Source organism: Onthophagus taurus, chromosome 7 (assembly GCF_036711975.1).
Source record: "Onthophagus taurus isolate NC chromosome 7, IU_Otau_3.0, whole genome shotgun sequence".
Taxonomy (NCBI): domain Eukaryota; kingdom Metazoa; phylum Arthropoda; class Insecta; order Coleoptera; family Scarabaeidae; genus Onthophagus; species Onthophagus taurus.
This window is the reverse complement of record NC_091972.1, coordinates 30,622,705-30,647,634: the sequence shown is the minus strand read 5'-3', so window position 1 is coordinate 30,647,634 and position 24,930 is coordinate 30,622,705. Positions and strand designations below refer to the sequence as shown.

Genomic DNA, 24,930 nt, shown 5'->3' with positions numbered 1-24,930 from the left:
ACCTGAAAGGACAACCTGCATTTCGTATGTGTTTTTTATGTCAATTGTTCATTTATCAGCATGAATCGAAATTATAAACTGTTTTGTGATAATTTGTTTATTGGAATATCTTTGCTTGTACATATATCTATCTAAAGAAGGAATACTGCCTCTCGGAAAATTTCGAATGAATCGAATTCCTACGGTTGCTACGTATTCCTAATGGAATCAGCAATGAATAAGCGAGGAAAGGAATGCTCCTTGTTGAGAAAGTTGCAAACATTCACGATGTCGATGTAAGTTCTGTTAGCTGATACTACATAAAGTGGTGACAACCGTTTCAACATATGTGGAAAGTTGACACAACACATTTTTGACACATAAATCTTTCTGAACATCCTTGAAGTTTTGAATGATTACTTATTCAAGATTTATAAAAGTCAAATTTCGGTGTTTTCGCTTTTAGATTAGATTATATTACAAAATGGATTAATGGAACAATATGGTTAACTGGAAATGCTTGTCAATTCGAATTAAAATTACAGTGTTCTTGCTTTTATGATGAGGTGGATGATATAAATGTTGAACGGGTTATAGTTAGTGCATGTTCTTTTATATATTAACTGGACACTCAATGTATCATATAATCACTGATCTAGAATTATTGAAAAGTGTAAGAGAGAAACGATAGTAATTACAATGGAGACAAAACGTTAATCTACTGTCGGGATACCAATACTAAGCAAACGGAGATCCGACCGTCGTGGATAACAAACAATGGATAACAATTTACGCTTTTGTTATCGATCATAAGATACATAAGGCCTTATAGTTCTGTATCATTCAAATTAGATGAAATTACAGGTGTTAATGTCTACTTTATTTCGTAATTTAATCTCATTTCCCGTCAGTAATTGGATTGCCTGGTCCGTACATGAACAGGATACTGAAATTCAGAATAAATTGAAAACTTCATATGAATTGGTGCTTGCAGACCTTCGTGAACTGATGCAGCAAAATTACCATCAAGATCTCAAAGTATTTAGTGGTAATAAAGGATGAATTTATTAAAAGAGTCAAAAATGAATCGGACAGAAACGTATTACATATTACCAGTACATTTCTTTTCGAAGTACAAGTTTTCTGAAAACAGTATGTAGTCTTCTGCTAGCAACAAATATATAGTATTATGTAAGCCGTATCTATTCTTCTGCCGTCAGTGTCTAGCTTCTGGCAAACTTCTGGTAGCTGTATCTAATCTTCTATTAGCAGTGTCTTCTAGTAGAAACTTCTAGTCTTCTACCATCGCACTCTTCTGTAAGAAGTATCAGCCCTCTGCTAATAATATCTAGTCTTCTGCCAGCAATATAAGATAACGAAATACTCGTAAAATACCTAAATACCCAACCTAACTACTGTACGACATCGGTTACAGTTCTGTCGCTTTTAGCACATCAATATCACAACGATTTGTTAATACTTATACTCCACTCTTTAATACATTACACTGTTCAACATCGTTTCCTTAAAATTAATCCTACCAAATCCCAACCTATACAGGATGCAACAAAACTCCCTCCCTAGTTCTTAAGATGATTAATAAAGGTTAAGTACTGCCAATCTTTGCTTTGATACTGCAAAAACTCCTTCCACACAAAAACGACGTGATTTCATACAGAAATGGGGATGGATCCAGGAGAATAGGAAATTTATTATAAAACTGTTCTAAAAAGGTATGGCTGTAGCGTAGTTTGTATTGCAAGCTCGGTATTCTTTCGACTGGAGATATCTGGCCTAAAGTCGATGCTCTTGTGGATAGCAAACTATACGGAAACGGAATCTCTTATCAATAAAACAGGTGGACGACTTCTACGTATAACTCGAACACCACATTACATTGACCCAGTTAGGCGTGCAGTTTTGTAATTACCTTAACCCATTAAGGACCGGTGATAGAAATAATTGTAAAAATTCTATTTTTGTTATCAATAAATGTTTATTTAGGTGTTACGCAATACGTAATACAATTTAATAGATTTTTTGAACGTTGCATTAACGCAACATTAGGACAAACTCCACACTAAACAACTATTGGTGATAGTGTTTAAAACAATGTGAATGTAACGGAATTTTACATTTGATGCACATAAATACCGTCGTGCTTTGAAATACCCTGCAGCGTCGTCTCCGGTTTTCATTGTTTCTTTGAATTATGTGTCCCACACTGTTCAATCTGGAGCTTCAAGATACAAAAATTGTGAAACCACGTCCTTTATTGTGTCTTGAGCAAGTTTTGGTGACACTAATAAGGCTTCATACAAGTTCCGATCTAAAATCCAACTGAGAAATTGGTTTGTCATTATATAGGCTGTGAATTATCCAAGCATTTACTATGGCGGAGTCTAACATATTTATAAATAACGGCCACCACCATTATTTTCTTCACACAGTAATTCAATAATTTGCAACGGCATTATCATGTAAATCTACACCTCCCATGTTCTTATTATGTGGCAATTACTTTTGGTTGTGGGACAGATACATCTTTTATTCGTCTTTTCGTAATTTGTAAAATAATATTCTCTCTAATTTTACTTCCTAGCAAATGAATAATTTCATTTTGAATTGTGAGGCTTAAATAATTTATGTCACCTTTTGGTTTTAAAAGGAGTTCTTTTATGACAGAATCATAATTCGATAGCAAATATAAAATTGATATGAAATTTCCAGATTTGGAATCGTGACCTCTTAAGGGTAGATTGCAGGACGCAAAGGTAGTTATGACATTAATTAAACGGTGCAGCACATTTCGCCAGAACATAATTTTACTAATGATTTCACTTCCTAAATAATTATCAATTGTTTTTCCTTGAAACCACCTGTTATATGATAAGGCTGAATTAATATGTTGTTGCGATTTTTCATGATCAATTATATTTTGCGTAAAATTGCTTCTAACCGAAACGGCATTAACCCAAGCAGGAGAATACGATTTTTTTTGACGATCTGCTAATAACCAACAAAAATGGCAATATGCTTTCTTCAAAATAAGAGAATAACACAACCACAACCTTTCAATTTTTATACCACCTTTATTTAAATATGTTTAGTGAGCTGTTGTAAAATTTCTCATTGTTTTGGGATCTTTTGGAAACGGTCCTTGAGATTGAAATGGTCCCAATATAAAAATAATTTTAATTTCGCAATCTGTCAGATCTTCACCAAAATTTCCTCTATCTGACGAAGATATACTGTGAGATTCTATCCTACTATCCTCGTTGGAATTTATTTCTAAAAAAACTTTGCATGTTTAGTAATACTTACCAAAATTTTTGGTTCCAATATTAGAAGTACCGGACACTGGATTTGTACTGGGAATATTTGCCTCATCCTCATTGTAAACCACTTCTGGCAAATCTATTAAAAAAACTTTTAAGTGCTTCTCAAAAACAAATACGAATATGAATAAATTAAAATACAATTAAATAAAAAACTAAATTTATTAAAAAAAAATTAAACAATCGAATATCGGAAGTCTGTTTTAAATTTAAGCTTTAATTTACAAAAAATATTTATTCAAATAATTATATATAAAGTAAATATTATATTTAATAGGTTTTTCTTAAATTTATGTAGGTACTTACCAAGAGAAATATTCAAATCTGTTGCACTATTTGATTGCTAAAAAAATGACGATTTTTTTTTGAAATTTCATCTTTTCACGACAATAACGTTCGATCAGCTGTCAACATCTGGTTATTTATTTAAAATTATCCAAACTACCACTACACATTGTGATATGCAGCCACAATTACACAGGTCACGTGGGTTACGATAATTAATTAACACAGTGTATATGCATCGGGTTATAACGTTATCCGACTTCTAGTTTGTAATCTCCATTCGCGTTTACTTCTCCACATCTCCTCTTCCAACCCGCTTATCCGCATCTCGCCATCAATACCTTCTTTGAAACTCCACCGTGGTCTTCCTCTCTTTCTTCTTCGGTGTGGTATCTTGTGCAGTACTTTCTTTTATAATCGGTATTGATCAACTCATCTAGTTACTAATTTAAAATAATAATTCCAACCACCACTACATATTGAGATATGTAGCCACAATTACACAGGTCACGTGGGTTACGATAATTAATTAACACAGTGTATATGCATCCGGTTATAACGTTATCCGACTTCTAGTTTGTAATCTCCATTCGCGTTTACTTCTCCACATCTCCTCTTCCAACCCGCTTATCCGCATCTCGCCATCAATACCTTCTTTCAAACTCCACCGTGGTCTTCCTCTCCTTCTTCTTCGGTGTCGTATCTTGTGCAGTACTTTCTTTTATAATCGGTATTGATCAACTCATCTAGTTACTAATTTAAAATTATAATTCCAACTACCATTACATATTGAGATATGCAACCAATATTACACAGGTCACGTGGGCTACGATAATTAATTAACACAGTGTATATATCGTAAACAACCTTTTTCTTCTCTTTAACTGACTGTATTTTGTCGCAATTTGGGTCGAAAATGAAACGCGGATCGGCAAATACATACATGCTTTTTACAAAATATATAAAATAACATAAAAACATATACAGGGTTATTCAAAAAACCGCTGACAGACTTCTAGAGTAGATAATACGTGAAAAATTAAGATGAATAGTCTTAATATACATGGAGTCGCAAATGCCTCCTTAAGGAGATATTGCGGGTCAAAGCATCTTTAAAATTAAACATTATCTGCTTTTATGCAGTCCTTTTTTAAAAATATTTTCGCGTAAAGTGATCAATTATCTATCAATTGGTCTCTTACAAAACTTTGATTAAAGCAATAGTTTTTAAGAAAAACATGTTTGTAGAAAATTTGTTAATCCAATCAAAAACTGTTGCTTTAATCAAAGTTTTGTAAGAGACCAATTAATAGATAATTGATCACTTTACACGAAAATACTGCCCGTTTGACAAAATTAGCAGTGATACCAACAACCATTCCTTATGACTCTGCTCACCCTCTCAACCAAAAACTAGCCAATTTCAGATTTCTGATAAACAGGCTCTTAAAATATCCTTTATCAGAAGATAACAAAATCAAGGAATATAACTACATACATGGTCTAGCGGCTTAGAATGGTTTCCCTAATAAAATCATAAATAATCTTTTCCGGAAAATACATATTCAAACAGTTCCACTATATGTTAAACCTGAAAAAACAAAAAATAAATACAAACCTATCACTTTTAACAGCATCACATTTAAATCAAGCATTTTGAAAAGATTTCAAAATATAACATCTCATTAGCATTCTCCAACAACAATTTACTTCGAATTTTTTCTAACTATCATAATAATAAAAACAACGATAAATTGAAGGAAAGTGGGGTCTACTCTATTGCATGTTCTGAGTGTGAATGTATCTATGTTGGACAAACAGGAAGAAACCTTGAAACGCGAATTCAAGAACATAAAACTAAAGAAAACTCAAACGTTTATAAACATGCAACAGAAACAAAACATAAAATAGATTATGAAAATGTGAACCTCATTCATAAATGCGAAAAAGGCTTTAAGCTTGATTTATTGGAATCATTGGAAATTCACAAACATAAAGTTAAAAACAAACACAAATTACTTAATGAACAAATTCAATTGCAACATAAACCTTTTTACATGTATTTAAAAAACATAACATCGTAATACCAGCTCAACAAAACAAGTTCTTCCTCTTTCAAATATTTCAATACCTCCGTTCATTCCGAAATACAACCAGTCGTTTCTTCATAAGGATCAAGTGCAGAACTAATAACATCGATAACAAAAAAATTTTTAACGTGTTCGTGATTCGTTTATATGTAGAAATGTTAGTTCTAATATAAGATATATGTGTACATCTGTCGTTTTTTTAAAAAGTTTTAATGATTGATTTGTATGTAACAACAAAATTTCCAAGATAGTTTTATTGACAGTAAGTTCACGTTTTATACTTATCTGAATATTACTAACTATTTTTATATATACAGGCTGTCCCGCAACCATTGTACAATACTGCATCAGCGTATTCTCTGATCGAAAATAAACAAAAAAAGTGTAATAAACATAGGTCCGAAAATGGACCATTTTCGAGATATTCAAAGTTTTAGTTTCATAAGTTGACCTACTGTTAACATCATTAATTGTAACGATTTAGATGCAGTAATTATATGATTACCATGGTTACGATGGTTAAGATAAAGTTTAATAAATAATAAGATAATATTAAGTTAATTAATACAGTTCATTAAAAATTTAACAAAACAAGTAACAAAGATTGTCGAAGAAAATCGTTCAACCAACATAAAAACAACGAATATTTAACAAATTGGCAAAAATTCATGTCATAAGAAATGTTCAATATGCGCACCATTTACTGCTAAACACAAAGGGATACGTTTTTTAAATGAGCTTCTAATGCGTTCAAAGATACCGAGAATTTGTTTTACTATGTCAAATGCATTACTAATTTTATTTTTCAAATCCTGCACATTTTGAACGTCTTCAGAATAAACTATTTGTTTTAAATGTCCCCAAAACCAAAAATCTAACTGATTTAAATCTGGTGAACGAGGTGACTACGGCACAGGATCTCCTCGGCCAATACACTTATTGCCAAATCTGTTATTTAAGCATGCTCAAGTAGCGCGTGCATAATATGCTGGTGCTCCATCGTGCATAAAGTAGCAATCTTCTAGAATTTGTTGAGGTAATTCATCAAATGCCTCTGTAAGGTCATTTTGTAAAAAATGTATGTAAGCATCGGCTGTCAATCTCTTTGGGAGAAAAAATGGACCTAATAACTGATCACCTATAACTCCAGCCCATACATTAACACTGAATCGCCACTGATGATGAGTTTCTAATATTGCATGGGGATTTTCATCACTCCAAACGTGCGCATGTTTATGGGAAAGTCGATATTTACTACCTCTTCCTGTATGGCGCACCTACAAAAGATCTCTCTTTTTTCGCCATCATTTTCTGTTAGAGCTTGAACGGTGTTGTAATGATAAGGATAAAGCAACTGCTCCCTTAAAGTGCGGTGAACGGTTGTTTTGTTAATGTTTTCTTGTGCAGAAATTCTTCTAATACTGGTTGAGGCATTTTCATCAACTGTTCTCAAAACTGCTTCTTCTAATTCTACCGGCCTTGTGGAATGTCTGTGGGTTACGCTTTCCGTTTCTTTTAATTTAAGAATAATTTGCTAAAGGTGTGACTACAAGCTGCTAACGATCCATTTCCATCGGCTAGTCCGTAACAATACACCATATCCGCCATCTCTTCCTTGGAGTAATTAATAGGAGCCATACTTAATAGTTTTATTAAATTAAATAGTAAAATAATAATTTCGTGAGGTATTATTTTTTTTTATTTATTAGACAACTTATCGTAATCATAGTAACGACTTAATTATTATAAAAACAAATTTAAATTCATGATGTTAACAATATAAACTTATGAAACTAAATCTTTGAATATCTCGAAAATGGTCCATTTTCGGATCTATGTTTATTAAGCTTTTTTTGTTTATTTTTGATCATAGAATACACTGATGCAGTATTGTACAATCGTTGCGGGACACCCTGTATATAGCTTCGGCTGATGATGGGAAACTGAGTTTTTCCCGAAACTGGTACCGTTAAAATAAATTTTAAAAAGCAAGTAAGAAGTTTCAATTTCCATTCTCAAAATTAGCAGTGGCGTTGAAAATATTTTTAAAAAAGGGCTTTTTATTGTAGATAATGTTTAATATTAAAGAAATTATTGATCCGCTATATCTCGTTAAGGAGACATTTGCGACCCAATGTGTATTAAGACTTTTCATCTTAATTTTTGATGTATTACCTGCCCTAGAAGTCTGTCAGCGGTTTTTTGAATCACCCTGTATAAAATAATATTTATTAAAAATATTTTATATAAAAACATATTCTTTAATTTTTATTAATTTTTTTTTGTATAAATAGTAATTTTTAATTTTTATTTATTTAATACTTTCAATGCCACCCTAACCATCAGTTTCCAGTTACAAGAACAAATTCATACAAGTTTACGAATGCAATTTATATGTATAGCTAGTGGTAGGTACTAGGACCCCATGTTGCGTTATCGCAATGGTCAACTTCAAAGTCATTTGGAAACTAGATTTATTAAAGGTATTCATCACCATTCTTGTTCTGTGAAGTGAGCTGCATATGAAAATAATTCAGGATTAAGAAAAATTATAGTAAGAGATTTTTTTTACAATATTTTTAAATGCATATTACCATCTTAAAAATTTGATCATTTTTGTTAATTTATATTTACGCTTAACAGTTGAATTATCTACCATAAAAAAATGCATAAGCGTGCTAAAATCCTTCTTAAACGAATAGTATTTCTCTTATTCAAAATCAATACTTTTAAATATTAAAAAAAAATCATTAAGGGAACCTAAATGGGTTAACGATCCTTTGGTAAACATGCGATTGGTCTGCAGCTCTTTAATCGCAGTTATTGATAAATTCTTGGAGAAACTGAAATATATTCCATCTTTTTAGAAGTGAAACAAGTGGAACCTGCAGTATTGGAGTGAAAACAATTTAAGGAAGAACTAGTACAGTTTTCACGAATAGGGATGATTGAACCTTATGTTTAAGGAAGGAAGATCATACAGTTGCTATTCATTCTGAGTGATATGTGAATATAACTGGAAAGAATTTCATTTGGAGACTATCTTTAATAAGATAGTTCACACAGCGCGAATAATATTGTAGGTTTTGAGGGCAATGTTCCATCGGTACTTGATATCCCTTAGCGATTAGCATGTTTACCAAAGGAGTGGAGACTAGGTATTTCGTGCCTCTCTTTGTTCTTTATTTGGTTTCTTTCTTTTTGTTAATTTTGTCTGTATATAGAATAACTATAGTTTATTATTTGTATGTATTTGATACGCCTTGCACATCTGAATGTCAGATCGCTTTTGCCTAAATTAGTAGATGTTAAAACTATATTATGTGATAATCATTTTGATGTTTTGGTTTTGACCGATTTTAAAAATGCTGTTATGACATTGTTGGATGTCATCGTCACATCTTGCTGTCGTTTAGTGAGTGTTAGTGGTGTATTGCCGTGTGATTTGTCTGATCATGACTTGATTTTTTGCGAAATAGATTTGAAAGTACCTAAGATTCCTCCTCGGTTATTAACCGTGCGTATGCTGCGTGGTGTCGATGAGTGTGCTTTCAATAGCGATCTGCAGTCGGTGCCTTTTCACAAAATATTTTTCATGGATAACATTAATTGTAAAGTTCAAAACTTTAATAACTTGTTGCTGGCTTTATTTGACAGACATGCCCCTTTAGCCGTAAGGAGGTTTACCAAAAAGGTCGTACCTTGGTTAACACCAAATATTAAATTGCTTATTGACGAACGTGATAGGACAAAGAATAAATACAAGCGTACTCGTTCAGGTGCTGATTGGGTTGCTTATAAGGAGCTGAGGAATTTTACTACAACCTGCATTAGAAGAGAAAGAAAATCATATCTGGAATTTTTTATATCAGACGTCTCGGGGTGCTGAACTGTGGAAACAATTGAATCATTTGGGTATTTGTGGTACGAAATGTTCACAGCAAATCCCTGCTCACTTGAATCGACCAGATGAGGTTAACGATTTCTTTATTGATTCAGTCCCTTCTTTGAACCTTGCAACGCGTTTCAGTTTTAATGACTTAATGCCTTTAAATTTGATTCAAACTAATTTTAAGTTTGTCTTTGTATCCGAAGCTGATGTAATAAAAGCTATTTCCTCAATTTCTTCCAGAGCTGCCGGTGCTGATAATATCAGTATGAGTATGTTGAATATGTGTCTTCCATTTATATTACCCTACTTGACACATTTACTCAATGTTTGCATTGAAACTTCGGATGTACCTGACTGTTGGAAGTTGTCAATTGTGGTTCCTATCCCAAAAAAACGTGACCCATCTGAGCCTAAAGATCTGCGGCCGATTAGCATATTGCCAATTTTATCTAAAGTTCTGGAAAGAATTATGTTTAATCAGTTGCATCAATTTGTGCAACTTAATAATATTTTACCGAAGCATGCTGCTCTTCTCAAGGTAACTAATGATATTTTACAGGGTAGAGATAAAGGATTATATACGTTGGTAGTCTTGTTGGATTTTAGTAGAGCTTTTGATAGTGTTTGTCATGACTTGCTTGTGGAATTGTTAAAGTATATTGGCTTCAGTGAATCCGCTTTAAACTTAATTGAAAATTATTTAAGTAATAGGCATCAGTCGGTTAGAATCGGTGATGCTTTGTCTGAATTTCGCTGTTTGAGCAAGGGTGTACCACAAGGTACTATTTTAGGGCCTATTCTATTTTCTTTATATACATCTCAAATCGTTAGGGGGTTAAATCATTGTGAGTACCATATGTATGCGGATGACTTGCAGATGTATGTTTTCTTTGATCCACGCGACTTCGCGTTGGGTATTACGAATATGCAAAAAGACCTTGATTACATTCATAAAGTAGCTCGGGAATACGGTCTACATCTTAATCCGAGTAAATCCAATGCTATACTTTTTGGAAATTCCGCTATACGTAATGGTTTTCGGGAAAGTATTGATTTGCAAATTGATGGTTGTAACATTCCTTTGGTTAGTGAGGTAAAGAATTTGGGTATGATTATGGACAACAGTTTTCGCTATAAGAAGCATGTCTCCAACTGTATATGCAGGGCTTATTATCATTTGAGGATGTTGTTTCCTCATCGACACTACCTTGGTATTCATCTGAAAAAGGTGTTGTGCGAAGCCTCTGTGTTGTCTCAATTCACTTATTGTGCTGAGGTCTACCATCCGTGCATTGACGTTAGCGATGTAACACGTACTCAACGAGTGCAAAATTCGTGTCTTCGGTATATATATGGAATTAGAAAATATAACAGAATATCTTATAAACTGAAGGATGCGGGATGGCTAAATATGTATCATCGTAGGAAAGTGCAGTGTTTGTGCCTATACCATAAAATTATAAACTACAAGGAACCACAGTATCTCTACCAACTGATAACTTTCCGAAATGATGTCCACCGAATAAATACGCGATTTCGCGGAAGACTGTCGCCACCCTTCTATCGTTTGTCTTTGTTTCAGAGATCATACATATTTCAAATAACTTCGAAATATAATGAGGTGGACGATAATTGCAAGGGGTTCTCACTACGAAGGTTTAAATTTACACAGAAATATTCTTGCTTTCTTGAACAATGTCTACATGGGGGCAAACGCTGATCTGACATGTTTTGCAATCTTGTTGTTGTATCTAGCTGTTGCTTTGTAATTTTTGGCCGAGTCATGTTTTTCTTTTTTTGTTTCTTAGGTTAGTTAGAGCAGCTGTACTAACTAGTACAACCTGAAACTCGCCTATTTTCTTTTGTATGTTTTTTTTTTGTACAATTAAGCTTATTTTCTAATAAAGGCAAAAATAATAAAGGAATAAATAATCTAATAAATAATCTAATTTCTAATAAAGGAGTGCTGAAAAGTGGTACTCAAAACTTGGGATTTTGCTCGCAGCAGTGTCTGAACAATCATGGGGTTCACATTACAAAGTTTTAAGATACAAAAATAAACATGTCGTTTATTATCCTGTACTTACGTGCAATGATTCAGTTTTCTTAACGATCCGCTATGTTTTTATGTAGAAACTTGATATATAATTTTAATAAGCAACATTAAAGAAATTATAATATAATTTACTCGATAAAAAGTAATCACTTCTGTTTAGTAAATAATATGGTAAAATTTTTCTAATAATTCAATATAACTTGTTTATGTAGATGCATTAGAGATAATTACACTAAATTACAATTGGAATTTAAATGCATTTTGCATATTATACATCGACCTAAAATTAGTATCCAGCTAGAGTTACCAATGATTCATCAATCGTAATTAAAGCTGTCATTGTCAACATCTATTATTATAGAACGTGTATGTGATAGTTGTAATCTTTAAATAAACAAAATTGCAAAATTCCAACAGTTAACATTTCTCCACTTGTTTAACTTACAGTAATTGCTCTTTTCTGACGTTTGAGTTTCTATTAATTTTATAATTAATGGTGTAAATAAGTTGAGTGATGAGAAAAAAATTAAAAATAATTGACTTAACCGGTAGTAATTTTCCTCATCGAAAAAAACAATTTAAATTTGATTCCAAAATATTTTTTTGATTATTCGAACATTTTACTACTTCATCAATTTTTGCGTTAAGATGACGTTCAATTAAGTTATATTTAAACATTTAGAAACAAACGTCTTAATTTCGCGTGAAATCGACGTTATCTACCGTTAATTTACTATTTACGAACGAAATGCTTTATCGTTTCCTTGATATCGTGTAAAAATCCTTGAGAAAAAAAAAACAAGGTTTTTGCTTCTGAACTATTAAACGAAATCGAACGAAAGCACAACGTTTCAGTCAACCAGTAGCTACGTACGATGTGATAACGTTTTCCTCAGATTCAAGTGTTTTCTTTTCTTTTAAACGATGCCTCTGCGGAAAAAAATAGTGAAATGGAAAAGTTACGGTAAATATCGTTGAAAGTTATTAGTTTATGACGTGTGGGTTGTTAATTTAAATTTTTTTTAATGTGATCTATACAGTTTTTGTTTGAGTGTTTCGATTAATTTTCGTTCAAAGTGCAATTAATAAAACCTGTATAATAATGGTTTGAAATTTCCTTGTAATTTTTCGTTTTAATTTAATTTCATTTTTATATATTTTTTGTTGGATTTATTTTTATAACTGAATTATTAAAATAAATTTAGGTAGTCATTAATGACTACCTAAAATTCACCCCATATTATTCTAGTATTCCTAGTATATTCGTTCCCCTCTCTAGGGGGTAATTGCTTCTAGAAACGAAAAAAAAGTTGCATATCAACAAGTTTCTGAAGTCACGCGATTCGATTTTCCTGGTTTGTTTCATGATAAGCCGGCTTACTATCACTATAATCAAGGTTCATTGTTTTTTTTCACCCTAATTAAAGGAAAATTTTTCTCTCTATGTGTAATTATATTCATTGCATTAAAAGCTTTTAAGGTGTAATAAAAAGTTTTTTAAATTCTTTAATAAATCTTAAAAACTGTGTTTTTAATGATATTAATCTTTCTCATAATCGGTGTGATTTATTATATACGATTGAAGTGATTAAGATTAGTGTTAAAATTTTTAATTGTTTCTCCCGATCGTTTTCTATTGATTTTTTAAGTTATATAACATTAACAAATGATTTAAGAATTTCTTATTAATTTATTCTTGAAACTTGTTTCTTTACAAAATGAAATACAACCAAGATTTATGACAAATGTCCTCAACGTACCATTTTGTGCAGAAGTATATATAAGGTATCTGCCCTTTCGGATCAATGTACATGGTCATTTAAACCCGATGGCCCACTTGCTTTATAATAAACCGGTTTGCTTTTGGGATAAATAATAAACAATAGTGATTAATTAAAGGTACCTAATATATGACAAATGTCTTAACAAAATAAAATGCTACGTTAAATTTTTTTATTAAAGTTAAAAACTTATAATTTTCTATAATATTGATTTGATACCTCTAATAGTTTTCAAGATAAAGCCGGTTTCTCAAATGCTTAGTTACATGATTTCACTTGTGTAGTGCTAATCTATTCGCCAACCATTCCTTCTAATAAACAAGCTTAGTTAGAGAATTTAAGTAATTAAGACATGACATAATTTTCGATTTTCTGAAAAACACTGTTTTTATTGGACTAAAACTACAACTAACACCAGCACTATCACTAGAACTAACACTAGACCTAAAACTAGACACTTTCCGCTTAAGCCGTGCGTCTTTTATAAAGTGTTTGTCATTTCGGATGCCATGTCTTCCTTACCTTCTTCAGAAACAAGTTATCTTGTAGAAATCCCTCAACTTTCTTTACATCGTTTTTGGACATAGCCTTTCTAATCGTTGGAAGAAGGCTTGGATCACTGACATCTTCTGTTGTGGGTGGTGATGGAATGAAGCCCGTAGATACTTGTTCAGGAAAGGTAATTGTTTTGCAACTTCTTTAGTTTCCATAGACTCTTCTTTAACGCTTCTTCTTCAAACATCTCCATGTACAAATTAGCGATTATAGTGACAATGGTTGAACCAAAACCATGGTTCCATGGGCCCCTTCGCATTGCTCATTGTATTTCCCTTCCAACTAAAATATGTTGATTATAGGCAGTACTCCATTTGCCCTGGAATATACTTCGGTAAGCGCTCCGGGATGAGTTTCTAGCGAAGACCATCCACGGTATCTTTGACTTTGGTACCCTGGTAAATAGAGATTCCACATCTAAACTTACCAGGATATCTTGGAGATCTAACTTCATTCTTCTGATTGATTCCACAAAATGCATAGATTCTATTTTACCTGTATAAGGAAACACAATCTTGACAAGGTGTTTCGCCTGCTGGACTTCGGGTTTATGGATTTTAGATAATATTTAGGATGCATCATTTCTCGCATCGCCTGACTCAAATGGAATTGGGCTGGACACGTAGCCCGAAGGACAAACGAAAGGTGGACGAAAAGGCTGTTGGAATGGAGACCTCGAGCTGACAAACGGAGTAGTGGGATGCTACCAACTCGATGGATGGATGACATTAAGAGATTTGCTAATTACTGGATCCAGGCAGCACAGGACAGGAAGAACTGGGCGGAAATAGGGGAATTATTATTATTTTTACTTTTATCATTATCTATCACATAAGCATAAATGTTACTCAAAAATTGAGTATCTGTTTTGAAATTAATGGTATTATTCGAGTAATTGATGTATAGCATTTCCAAGAATGTTCTGTTACCACTTATGTTTCCGAAATTAAACTTATGTCCTGTATCAGTTGAATGCTGTGAAAGGGTACAGGTAGACTTAAGGAGTCTGCAGTCGTTCTTATGTTTAGACATTTTACTTTTCAACCATTGACTAGTTTGGCCTACATATTGACCCTCACATTAACCACAAGGTAGACGCAGTAGACCACACCTGATTTTAGCTAGGGTTCAGTGGTGTCTTTAACCCTTGTAAATAATTTCTATATTTTGTTTTCATAACAGTCGACAGTTTTTATGTTATTGAAACCAATGAACACCTTTTTAATTTTTCCACTTAGATTGTTTACGAAAGGAATGTTCCGATATTTAATAACTTGATTGTCTGAAATGTTATTTTTAGGTAGATTACTTTGTGGATTTGATGAAAACAATAATTTACTAATTGAATACGGTGGGTAACCATTGTTGACAAAAATTTCTTTTAAGAAGTTAAGATTTCTAACTAGAAACAAAGGATCACTTTGTGTTTGATTATTTGTACTGTTGCTATTTTATGGCCAAAGTTGTGGTTTGAATTGAAGTTTAGATATCTAACAGAGTAGGTAGGTTTCCTGTCAAACATAATGGTATTTGTGTTACTACGAATGATTTTGGTACCTAAGAAAGAAATTTTCTTATTCGTCTCAATTTCAATTGTAAACTTAATGCTTGGGTGAAATTTCTTAAAGCATTCTAGTATAGCTCAGGTATCAACCCTGTGAACCCAACCCAACCCAGAATCAAGTCATCTACATACTTTTTAATAAAATTTACTCTAAATGGTTTTTTTATCTTTTAATATTTCATCTATGGCGTAGTCCATAACTAGTAAGGCCAGAAAAGGTGATATTTTGGAGCCCATAGGAGTCCCTTATGTTTGATGGTAAATAATGTTATTGAAAGTAAAGACAGAAGTGTCAAGGGCAATTTTTAGTCCTAATAAGAAAGTATCCTTGTCCCCAGTAACAAAATTTTTATAACAGAACATTCTTGGAAATGCTATACATCAATTATACGGATAATACCATTAATTTCAAAACAGCTACTCAATTTTTGAGTAACATTTATGCTTAGGAAATAGGGGAGTCTATTACCAGCAGTGGACACAGGGCTGAATGATGATGATGATGATATATTCCTGGTGGTACTAAGCCCTGTACGAACAAATTTCTCTGCTGTTCTGCTGGAATTTCGGTAGATTTCACCAATTCTTTCATTTTTCTTATTGTCTTCTCAGTTGGGTCCTTCTTGATTTTCTTATAGGTGGCTAGATCCAAAAAGCTCGTCATCTTGTCATTCTATTCGTTCCTGTTCATGACATTGGTTGCATTCCCTTTGTCTGCTAGCAGAACGATGATGTCTGTTTTTTCTCTTATCGTGCCCTTCTTTCGTTAATTGTTAGGTTTGATTTTGGTGGCTTCGCTGTTTGAAGTACTCTCGCTATATCTTGTCAAATTTCTTCTGCTTTCACTGCAGGTATTCTACGTATGGCAATTGTGTAATTCAAGCCTTTGGCGAGCACTGTAGTTTCCTTCTGGGACGTTTGATAACTTGATGACGACCGTTTCGATTGGCAAATCGTTGTTCTTCTTTTTGTGGGTGCGGCGATCCAACGACTCGAATTTCTTAATTTGCTTGTCACAACTTCTTTGCAATTCGCGTTCGACCTTCTCCATGATTATTCTGTTTATTTTGTCCCAGTCTTCTCTCGCCATAGAATTGGAATGTGCGAGGTGAAGTCGTAGTAACCTCTCACTTATTTGCTGCGAATCTTTAAAGGTCTTGTGAAATCTTTCTCGTATTAGTGCTTGTTGTGTCCTAATGAATATCCTACGGGCCGCAACAGAGTAGATCTGTATGTTCGTAGGAAGACCAAGCTACTTAATACCTTGCATTGTCTAATCCGTAAGTTGTCAAACTCTTCCTCATAAACGCCGATAATATATGTCCGAAGGCTGAAGTGGTTCACTTTAAGCTTTTCACTTCAAACTTGTTTCTAAACAAGTTTGCAACGTAGCATCCGAAACGTCAAATACTTTTTCAAAAGACGCACGACTTAAGCAGAAAGTTTCTAGTTGTAGGTGTAGTGTTAGTTCTAGTGATAGTGCAAGTGTAAGTTCTAGTTGTAGTTCAATTTCTACTAGTCGTGAAAGTCTTCGTACTTATACTTTTTTATTATTATGTAATCCTTAGGATATAGTTAAAAATGTTTTTAATGCGTTTATTAGAGTAGCTCGAACTTTTCCTCTTCGATATAACAATTTTGTTTTTAAATAAATACAGAATAACTGACATATTGGGCTGAAATTTGTTCCAGGTGCAGTACTTAGCAATATTTAACTATGCAATTCGATATCGTTTGCAATGAATGATTTAGACAGAATTTTGCACCACTCTTTCACTCATATCGGCCGGAACGTTGGCAATTTCGCGTTCGATATTATCACTGATCTCCCCTGACTTTCTTGGCTTGTTTGCATGAACCAATGACTTAACATAACCTCACAAGAAAATCTAACGGTGTTAAATTGGTTGCTGGAATCATATATCACTGATATCAAGCCCATCTAATTCTAGCCAAAAATAGTCTTTCAACATAACACAATGGCGAACTCCATTGTAACATGGCGATAATTTCATGGAGAAATAATATGGTCCAATTACATTCGGTATGAAATCCATACCACACGGTCACTTTTAAGATTGTAAGAGTGTCTTGAACCACATGTGTATATTTTATTGTTGATAAAGCCATGAAGACAAAAATGAAGATGTTAATAAGATCTTCGCCGAAAATTCGATAAACTTTTGCAAAAGAGTCCAAACTGAGAAGATTCGGCTCCGATTCTAGTATTCATTTGTTCTTGTAAAAGGGTACGCTAAGATATTGACGCAAATTTTCCCACAATGTGGTTACAAAGATTCCCAACTCTTGAGATAGTCAATATTTCGACCAGTGCATAGTCTAACGGACTCAAATTGATCGAAACATTGGCGAAGTTCTTCACTACGATAAAAATGTTAACCTGACCTTAACTAGCTTTAATCTCAAGTTTTATTTATTGATTGAATAAACGAATCTTTATTATGTATAGGGTGTGTATAAATTGGTGGAAAAGCTATACGTGACGATATTCTTCGTTTGATTCTGAAGTGAAAATCTTAATGCAAAAATGTTGTACCTTGCTCATCAATGGGCAAATACCCGGTATATTGAAATTTGGGTATATACCTAAAGTTTGCACCCGGTATGTACCTAATGGGTAAATACTGGGTATATTGCAATTTGGGTAAATACCATGTACCCGGTATATACTCAAGCCAAATAATATACTGAACAAACTTACTTTGTTAATTTAAGGTAAAAGTGACTAAATAAATCGAAATAAAAATCACAAAATAATAAACGAATGTTAAAACATTTATTTTAATTTTCAGCAAAACAAAATAGTCTCAGTTGTCGATGTCGTGACTCGTTTCCATGTGGGTGTCTGAGTCTGTATCTGACAATGAGTCTGATTGCATGTCCTTAAGACTCATCACAACATCATTACCTTCACTTTCTCGTCGTTCACCTTCGATAGCTGTATGGAAGTACTTGGTTTTGGTTGTTATTCCGATTTATTGGACTCGAAATTGATTTTCCGTCAGCTCTTTCGGTTGTCAATCTGTTTCTTATTTTATGATGAATGAACGAAAAAGTTTTAAATGATCTTTCAGTTTCGGCTGACGAAACTGGAGCAGTTCGAATTCTTATTGCAACTTTTGATAATGACGTTGTACCACACAGTCCTCTCCGCCAAGAAACTGGAGATGTAGAGTGGATACAACTCCAAAGGAAGTTTTTAAACCATAATTTGTGTTTTGAGCGGTAATGTGCTAAATCCGTCATAACATTGTCCAGAGAATCAACGTTCATATCCGCGGATACTTTATATATGAACTCCATTGCATCAATTTGTTGTTCTGGAGTATGTTTTGAACCCTGATTTAATGGATCTAGTAATGCAGCTGCAAAATGGAGTGGCTTTAAAGCACGCTCTTTTCTCTTATCAAATGACCAAAATATTAGCGATCTCATTTTCATTCATATTCATGCCACTTTCGAAAAGATTTTCTCTTAAAGTTACTTCAACATCTGACATATATTCATAAACCTTGTGACCAATAGAGTCTTGTGTTTGAAATTTTTCTAAACATCCCACAATTGGTTTCAGTATTCGAATAATCGTATCAATTTTAGGCCAAAATGTTGGATTATCTAATAAGTTTCTTTTCATATCTACTGGTAGCACTTCAGATGATTCTTCTTTTACAGATGCTGAAGAGACGTTTTTGATTTTTTGAAAGACTCGAGACAGGTCAGAAAGCTACTCCAACGTGTTACACCAGGCAATTTTAACGAAATATTCAGTTTCCTGTCTTTATTAATTTGTATGAATAAAGCATTCAAAACATTGCAGTTAAATTGTCCATAAATTCCTGAATAGAGTTACATTTTAGTATATCCCGGCAAAGTAAATGAAAAGTGTGAGCTAAACATCCTAAAGGAATTATATGAATGTATTTTTCTTGGATGTGTTTAAAAGATTTTTGCATATTTGCAGCGGTGTCACCTATCACACAGAAAAATTTTTCAGGTCCATATTTTTCAATCACCTCGCTTAATTTTTCAGACAAATATTCTGCGGTGTGCCGGTGTATTTATAAAATCCACAAAAATAGGTTCTGGTTTTGTTACCATGAAGTTGATGATGGCTTCATTCCCAATATTGCTCCACCCATCACATTGCAGGTTAAGGTTATCCGAATTTTGTAGTTCTAATTCTAATTCACGTTTTAATAAAGCATACTATTATCTAGATACGTCGTTGAAATGGACTTTCATGAAGGTAATATACAGCGTGTCCCGTATCTTCCGCATCAGAGCATTATACGGTTGTAGAATACATTATTCTGAAGCGATCTTTCTAATAAAATTTTTTCGAAATGTTTATAATAACCGCACGGGAACTGTTTAACGACGACCAATAACGGACAACTTTGATTCATCGAAAAAGTTTATTTCTCTTTCCATGACGAATTTATTGGTGAGTACACGTGGGAAACGAGTTATCATCGGCGTAGCGGACCGGCCGAGGGTGGCACCGATTACCTGAGTCTGATTTGCGATCTGCTGATTGGACGAAAAACAGTTCCTTTAAACAGTTCCCGTGCGGTTATTATAAACATTTCGAAAAAATTTTATTAGATAGATCGCTTCAGAATAATGTATCCTACAACCGTATAATGCTCTGATGCGGAAGATACGGGACACGCTGTATAAGCTGGTCTTAATGTATTAAAAAAACTTTTCCACAGAGGATGCTCTACGATGGAGAAGGGTGTTCCGGACGCAAAAAAATAGCAAAAATAGCTGTGGCCACCTTACTATTCAAGTTTTCCTAACCATATAATAATGAACTATGTTATTTAAGAAACTATTGCCAAAAACTTAGGTTTTCTGTAGGATTTATAGAGTCTACAAATTGTTTCAATCGCGTGGGCGTGGCATATTCTTGCTGCTATTGACATTATTGAGGTCATTGATGATGATGATCACATCATTTGGAGATTTTATACACTTTAAAATATGATTCTTTATTTTGTTTACGTTGATAGCTTTGCAGTATTTACAATCTACTGATTTGTTTTTTTTTTTATGTAACAAATCACGAATTTTATGCCTTGGCTTTCCCATATTATATAGATTTCTGTAATGGATAACAATAAAAAAATATTTATATAACCGTTTTTACCTTTGCGCTAAGTCTAATAGAAATCGAAGCAAAGGGGGTGTCCAAAACCAAAAAGTTTCAAAATTTCCTTGTATTTCAAAAACTAGGAACGCAATGATTTTTTTTAGTGGTATTTTCGTTTTATGAAAAATTAACAATGGGATGCGAAACTCGCATCGCTTTGTCTCTAATAATAACGGAGATCCCCGTATTTGCAACAAAAATGTACATTTACTGTTTTAGTAACAAATAATTAGTACGCACTTACCTCTATAATACCTTTAATATCTATATGTATCTGTATGAACGAATACTAACCACTAAATTTTATCGAAAACACGACGCGACGACGGTGCGATTTAGGGGAATACCCTAATTTTATAAGACGATTCCCCGGCGACCAGATAGTAAATACCTGGTATATAACCGGTATATGTACAATATTCCCCAAATAGGTATATACCCTACACCTTGTAGGTATATACGAGGTATATACCCAAATTCTATTTACCTACCCGTTGGGTATTTACCCACTGACCTTGCTTCGTACCTGTTCACGAGGTTCTCAAAGGTCGGACAATTAGTTCATACATAATCATTAATATTGAAAATCTGTTGATGGAAACGGTTGCAATTTATTATAAAAAGAACTTTAAAATGATTTTTCTTGTTCACGTTATTTTATTTAGGTTTTAAAATTTGTTCTTAACATTTGTTAATTAACATAGATTCACGAAAAACACACTTGACAACATAGTAGAATTTCGTTTACAGTTTTGTCAGTCAGAAGTGATTTAAAATTAAAAAAATTAATAATTTACAATAAATTTAGTTAATAAAATTCTAATTTGATTAGTATTATACGATGAAATGACGAGAAAATGTATTCTCGTAGATTGAATTTCAGAAAATATTACAGTACGCAAGCGCAATGTTGCCACATATTTACGTTTCTTTTAAGTGCTTCCTGAAACCATACAAAGCGCGATACAACATTTTTGTATTAAGATTTTCACTTCAGAATCAAACGAAGAATGACGTCACGTATAGCTTTTCAGCCAATTTATACACAATCTATATTTATATACAGATGAAATAATAATTAGCACAATTTCTGAATTTACATTTATTTATTTGTATAAAAAAATTAGAAACTTTAAATGCGCAAATTTTACGCAGACTATCTTTCTAGAGTTAAAATGTATTTACATAATTTTTCAGATTGAAAAGTCTTGTGAATACTTTCAAATGTTCAAGTATCCATCTGCCACAATTATAACATCCAGATATATCAAATCAGACCAGTCACAAGAACACTTTTAATGTACTTCCAATTAATCGTCCAAAAGTGACCAACATTATTCATAACCAGTTCTACTTCCTTGGCCATGGCGTAAGGCTCTAAATCCATCTACCTTTCAAATTAATAGTCTTTGGTGATGCTAATTAATTTGAAGATTCTGTAATATTGTATTATTGTTCCATGCCAAAGTCAGAGGAAAATTCGGTTGCCTCTTTGTCTCAAATGTTTTAACATTCTGCTTCAGTGAACTAAACGATGACAGTAATTACACCATAATAATGATTCACAATCAGATATTTAAAGTGGTTAAATGAGATTGTCGGAGAGTTACGGTGATGTGTAGTTGCGATACAATAGAACCTATAAATTATTGTTATTATTGTGGTAATTGCAATTATGCCAATAATTTTGAACGAAACACACAGCTATCATTTACATTATAACAATAAAATTGTTACTAATTGTTGGGGCAAATTCACATGACCAGTTTATGGATCTTCTAAGACTCTAAGTTTAATATAACTAATATTGCAGGTATAAGTAAAGAGTTATCAAAACTAGATATTTAGGTGTATATTGTTCAATCTTTGTTAACTATAATCCTTCGTACACTATTAATAACATATGAGAGTATAGTATAGTTAGACTACTGACATTTTCACGTAAGACAGCTAGAAATTTTACACCCAAAAATAGAGCTACATATAAAATTAACGACTTTCAATGGAAAATTTTTTACTTTCTTTAATAAAATATGTCTATTAATTCATCATCCAGTTTAATATTTTAACCGTAGTCCATATGGACCAGTTTGGACGTGTCTAAATTGACCCATATACGGAGATTGACGTTTGCTAAATTATTTCGGTTGGACGAGGATTAATTACTTTTTAAAGTTTTAACAGTATAGGATCTATGAGTTTGACGCTTTTCTGTCCGCAATGCAGTAATCGATAATTTTATTGTTAATAGAATTACTGTCAATAAAAGGCACACATACGTTTAAAAAAGAGTTTAAAATTACAAAAATGTTTAATTAAATGTTAATTTTTCCTGTAGTATCGCGATTATTAAAAACAAATGTTCAAACGGTCAAAAGCGAAACACTTAAACAGTTATTTTACTTAAATACATTTTTATGCACAATCATGACGTGAATGTCATACCTATCGCTTGTTAGTATCGCTTATTTATTGTTTTTTAATGTTAAACAGTTTTACGGATAAAATTGCATTAAAACATTTAAACACCATTTACCTTTCTACGTAAAATTAAATTCACTTTAAGATCTATGACTATTATTGTCCTTAATTTAATTGGAAAAATAAGTGTAGATCACTAGAGTAATTAGAAAGACGTAGCTTAAAATTTTTGGAAATCTTAAAACTATGAAATTTTACGTAGATGCTGTTAAAGCTTGTTATTGAAGAAATGAAAAAAAAATAAAAGATTTTGGACCTAAACATGCAATATTGGCAGATGGCATCGTAAATAACATTTGAGGAATTCTGAAATTTCCTATATTTTCTCACTCACCCTGGATGTTTTTAGTTACTTTTAGTTCAGATCCAGTTTTTTGTGGATACATTTTGTGAACCTTATAAAGGTCATATTAAAGGACAACATTACACCATCCTCAACCGTTTAGTATTTCCACGACCATTAAGAAAATATAAGCGATACTAAAACTACACCAGAAGCATGTCAACTAATTTGTAATAAGTTACTTACTTTAAGTCATTCAACATATTTTACAATGTTTGAATCAATGATTAGGTTCAAATGGCTTCAAAGATCTGATTTGAGAATATCAAACTAGAAACAAAAAAGTTTCCCTCGCAGAGTTTGTTGACAATCTATCTTGTATATTCGAAGGATTTGAACACTAACATAATTATCAAAAAGGGTTACTTTTTCTGAAATTGATTTTTCAAACTAAATAAAAATATGAAGGTTATAAAGATCGCTATCTCCCTAGTAATTAGGATATTAGCTTATAAATTCACGTTAGCTACACTAGAAACATTAGAGTCAGTACAAGTTCCAAGTATCGATTACCTTGATCCGTTGTTGTCTCCCTACAAATATACAAGACGGTGGATGAGATTTTTTTTTATTATCTTAGGGAAACTTGTATAGTTAATTGTTACATAACACTTCAGAATCCAAGAAGAAACTGTGTCGCAGCTTCAATTTCGATTACTTTTAACATTACAACTTATTAAATCGGTTTCTTACTAACGCAAGAGGAGAAGTTCTGTTTTAGACGTTAGTAGATCTTTGAGTGGATTAATCCCGGTGGTCGATCAATTATTGAGAATGTAGAATTATTGTAATATACAAAAGTAGCAGTGCTCTATCATATAATAAAAAAAATCATAAATCTGTGCGAGGACCCATGCCTGAAAACGGCTTTTATTATAATAAACAACTTGACGATCTTGCTGACATTAATGCCATAACCAAATGATTAAAGAATTTCAATTCAAGACATAACATAAGGCGACTATTCAAGGGGAATGTTTATCTTAGGCCAATTCTGCCATAGATAAATGATATTTTTGTAGATAACAATTTTTGAATTTTCTAAGCAATATGCCGAAACCAGCATAAATTGGAAAGTTCTGCCTTAAAAAGCCTCAAGTTGCCGCAGAGACAAAGCTGAACAGCGATGTGCAAACGCTAGTGGTGATCATGCACTGTCCCTATTAGTTGACTTATGGAAATGCACACAGAACAGTGGCTTCAATGAAAATATTACTAATCATCACCCGTCTATTAAACCCAATGAATCAATTGTGTTATTGAAAAATTAAAGAGAATGCTCAAAAAACGAATGGTACGTAAGTTTCTTTTAGCTGAAAATAATGAAGAGGTCGTCACTCACTATAGAAAACTTAAAAAAGGGTGGAACAAGCTTTGGCCTGACAACAAA

The 24,930-nt window shown here is 32.8% G+C and overlaps 1 protein-coding gene across 4 annotated transcripts in view; it reads left to right on the top strand.

The window, feature by feature from the left end:
* LOC111418615 (multiple C2 domain and transmembrane region protein) overlaps positions 1–24,930 on the top strand; it is a 214,862-nt gene that overhangs the window by 28,257 nt on the left and 161,675 nt on the right. For 3 of the 4 annotated variants that reach the window (XM_071197281.1, XM_071197279.1, XM_071197283.1), the window contains exon 1: positions 12,500–12,604. The exons of the other annotated variant lie outside the window; for it this stretch is intronic. In XM_071197281.1, the coding sequence (XP_071053382.1) occupies positions 12,565–12,604 (40 nt within the window). In that variant the 5' untranslated portion in view covers positions 12,500–12,564. Of the gene's footprint in view, positions 1–12,499; positions 12,605–24,930 lie in introns of those variants that run through there. 4 annotated transcript variants of the gene reach the window in all.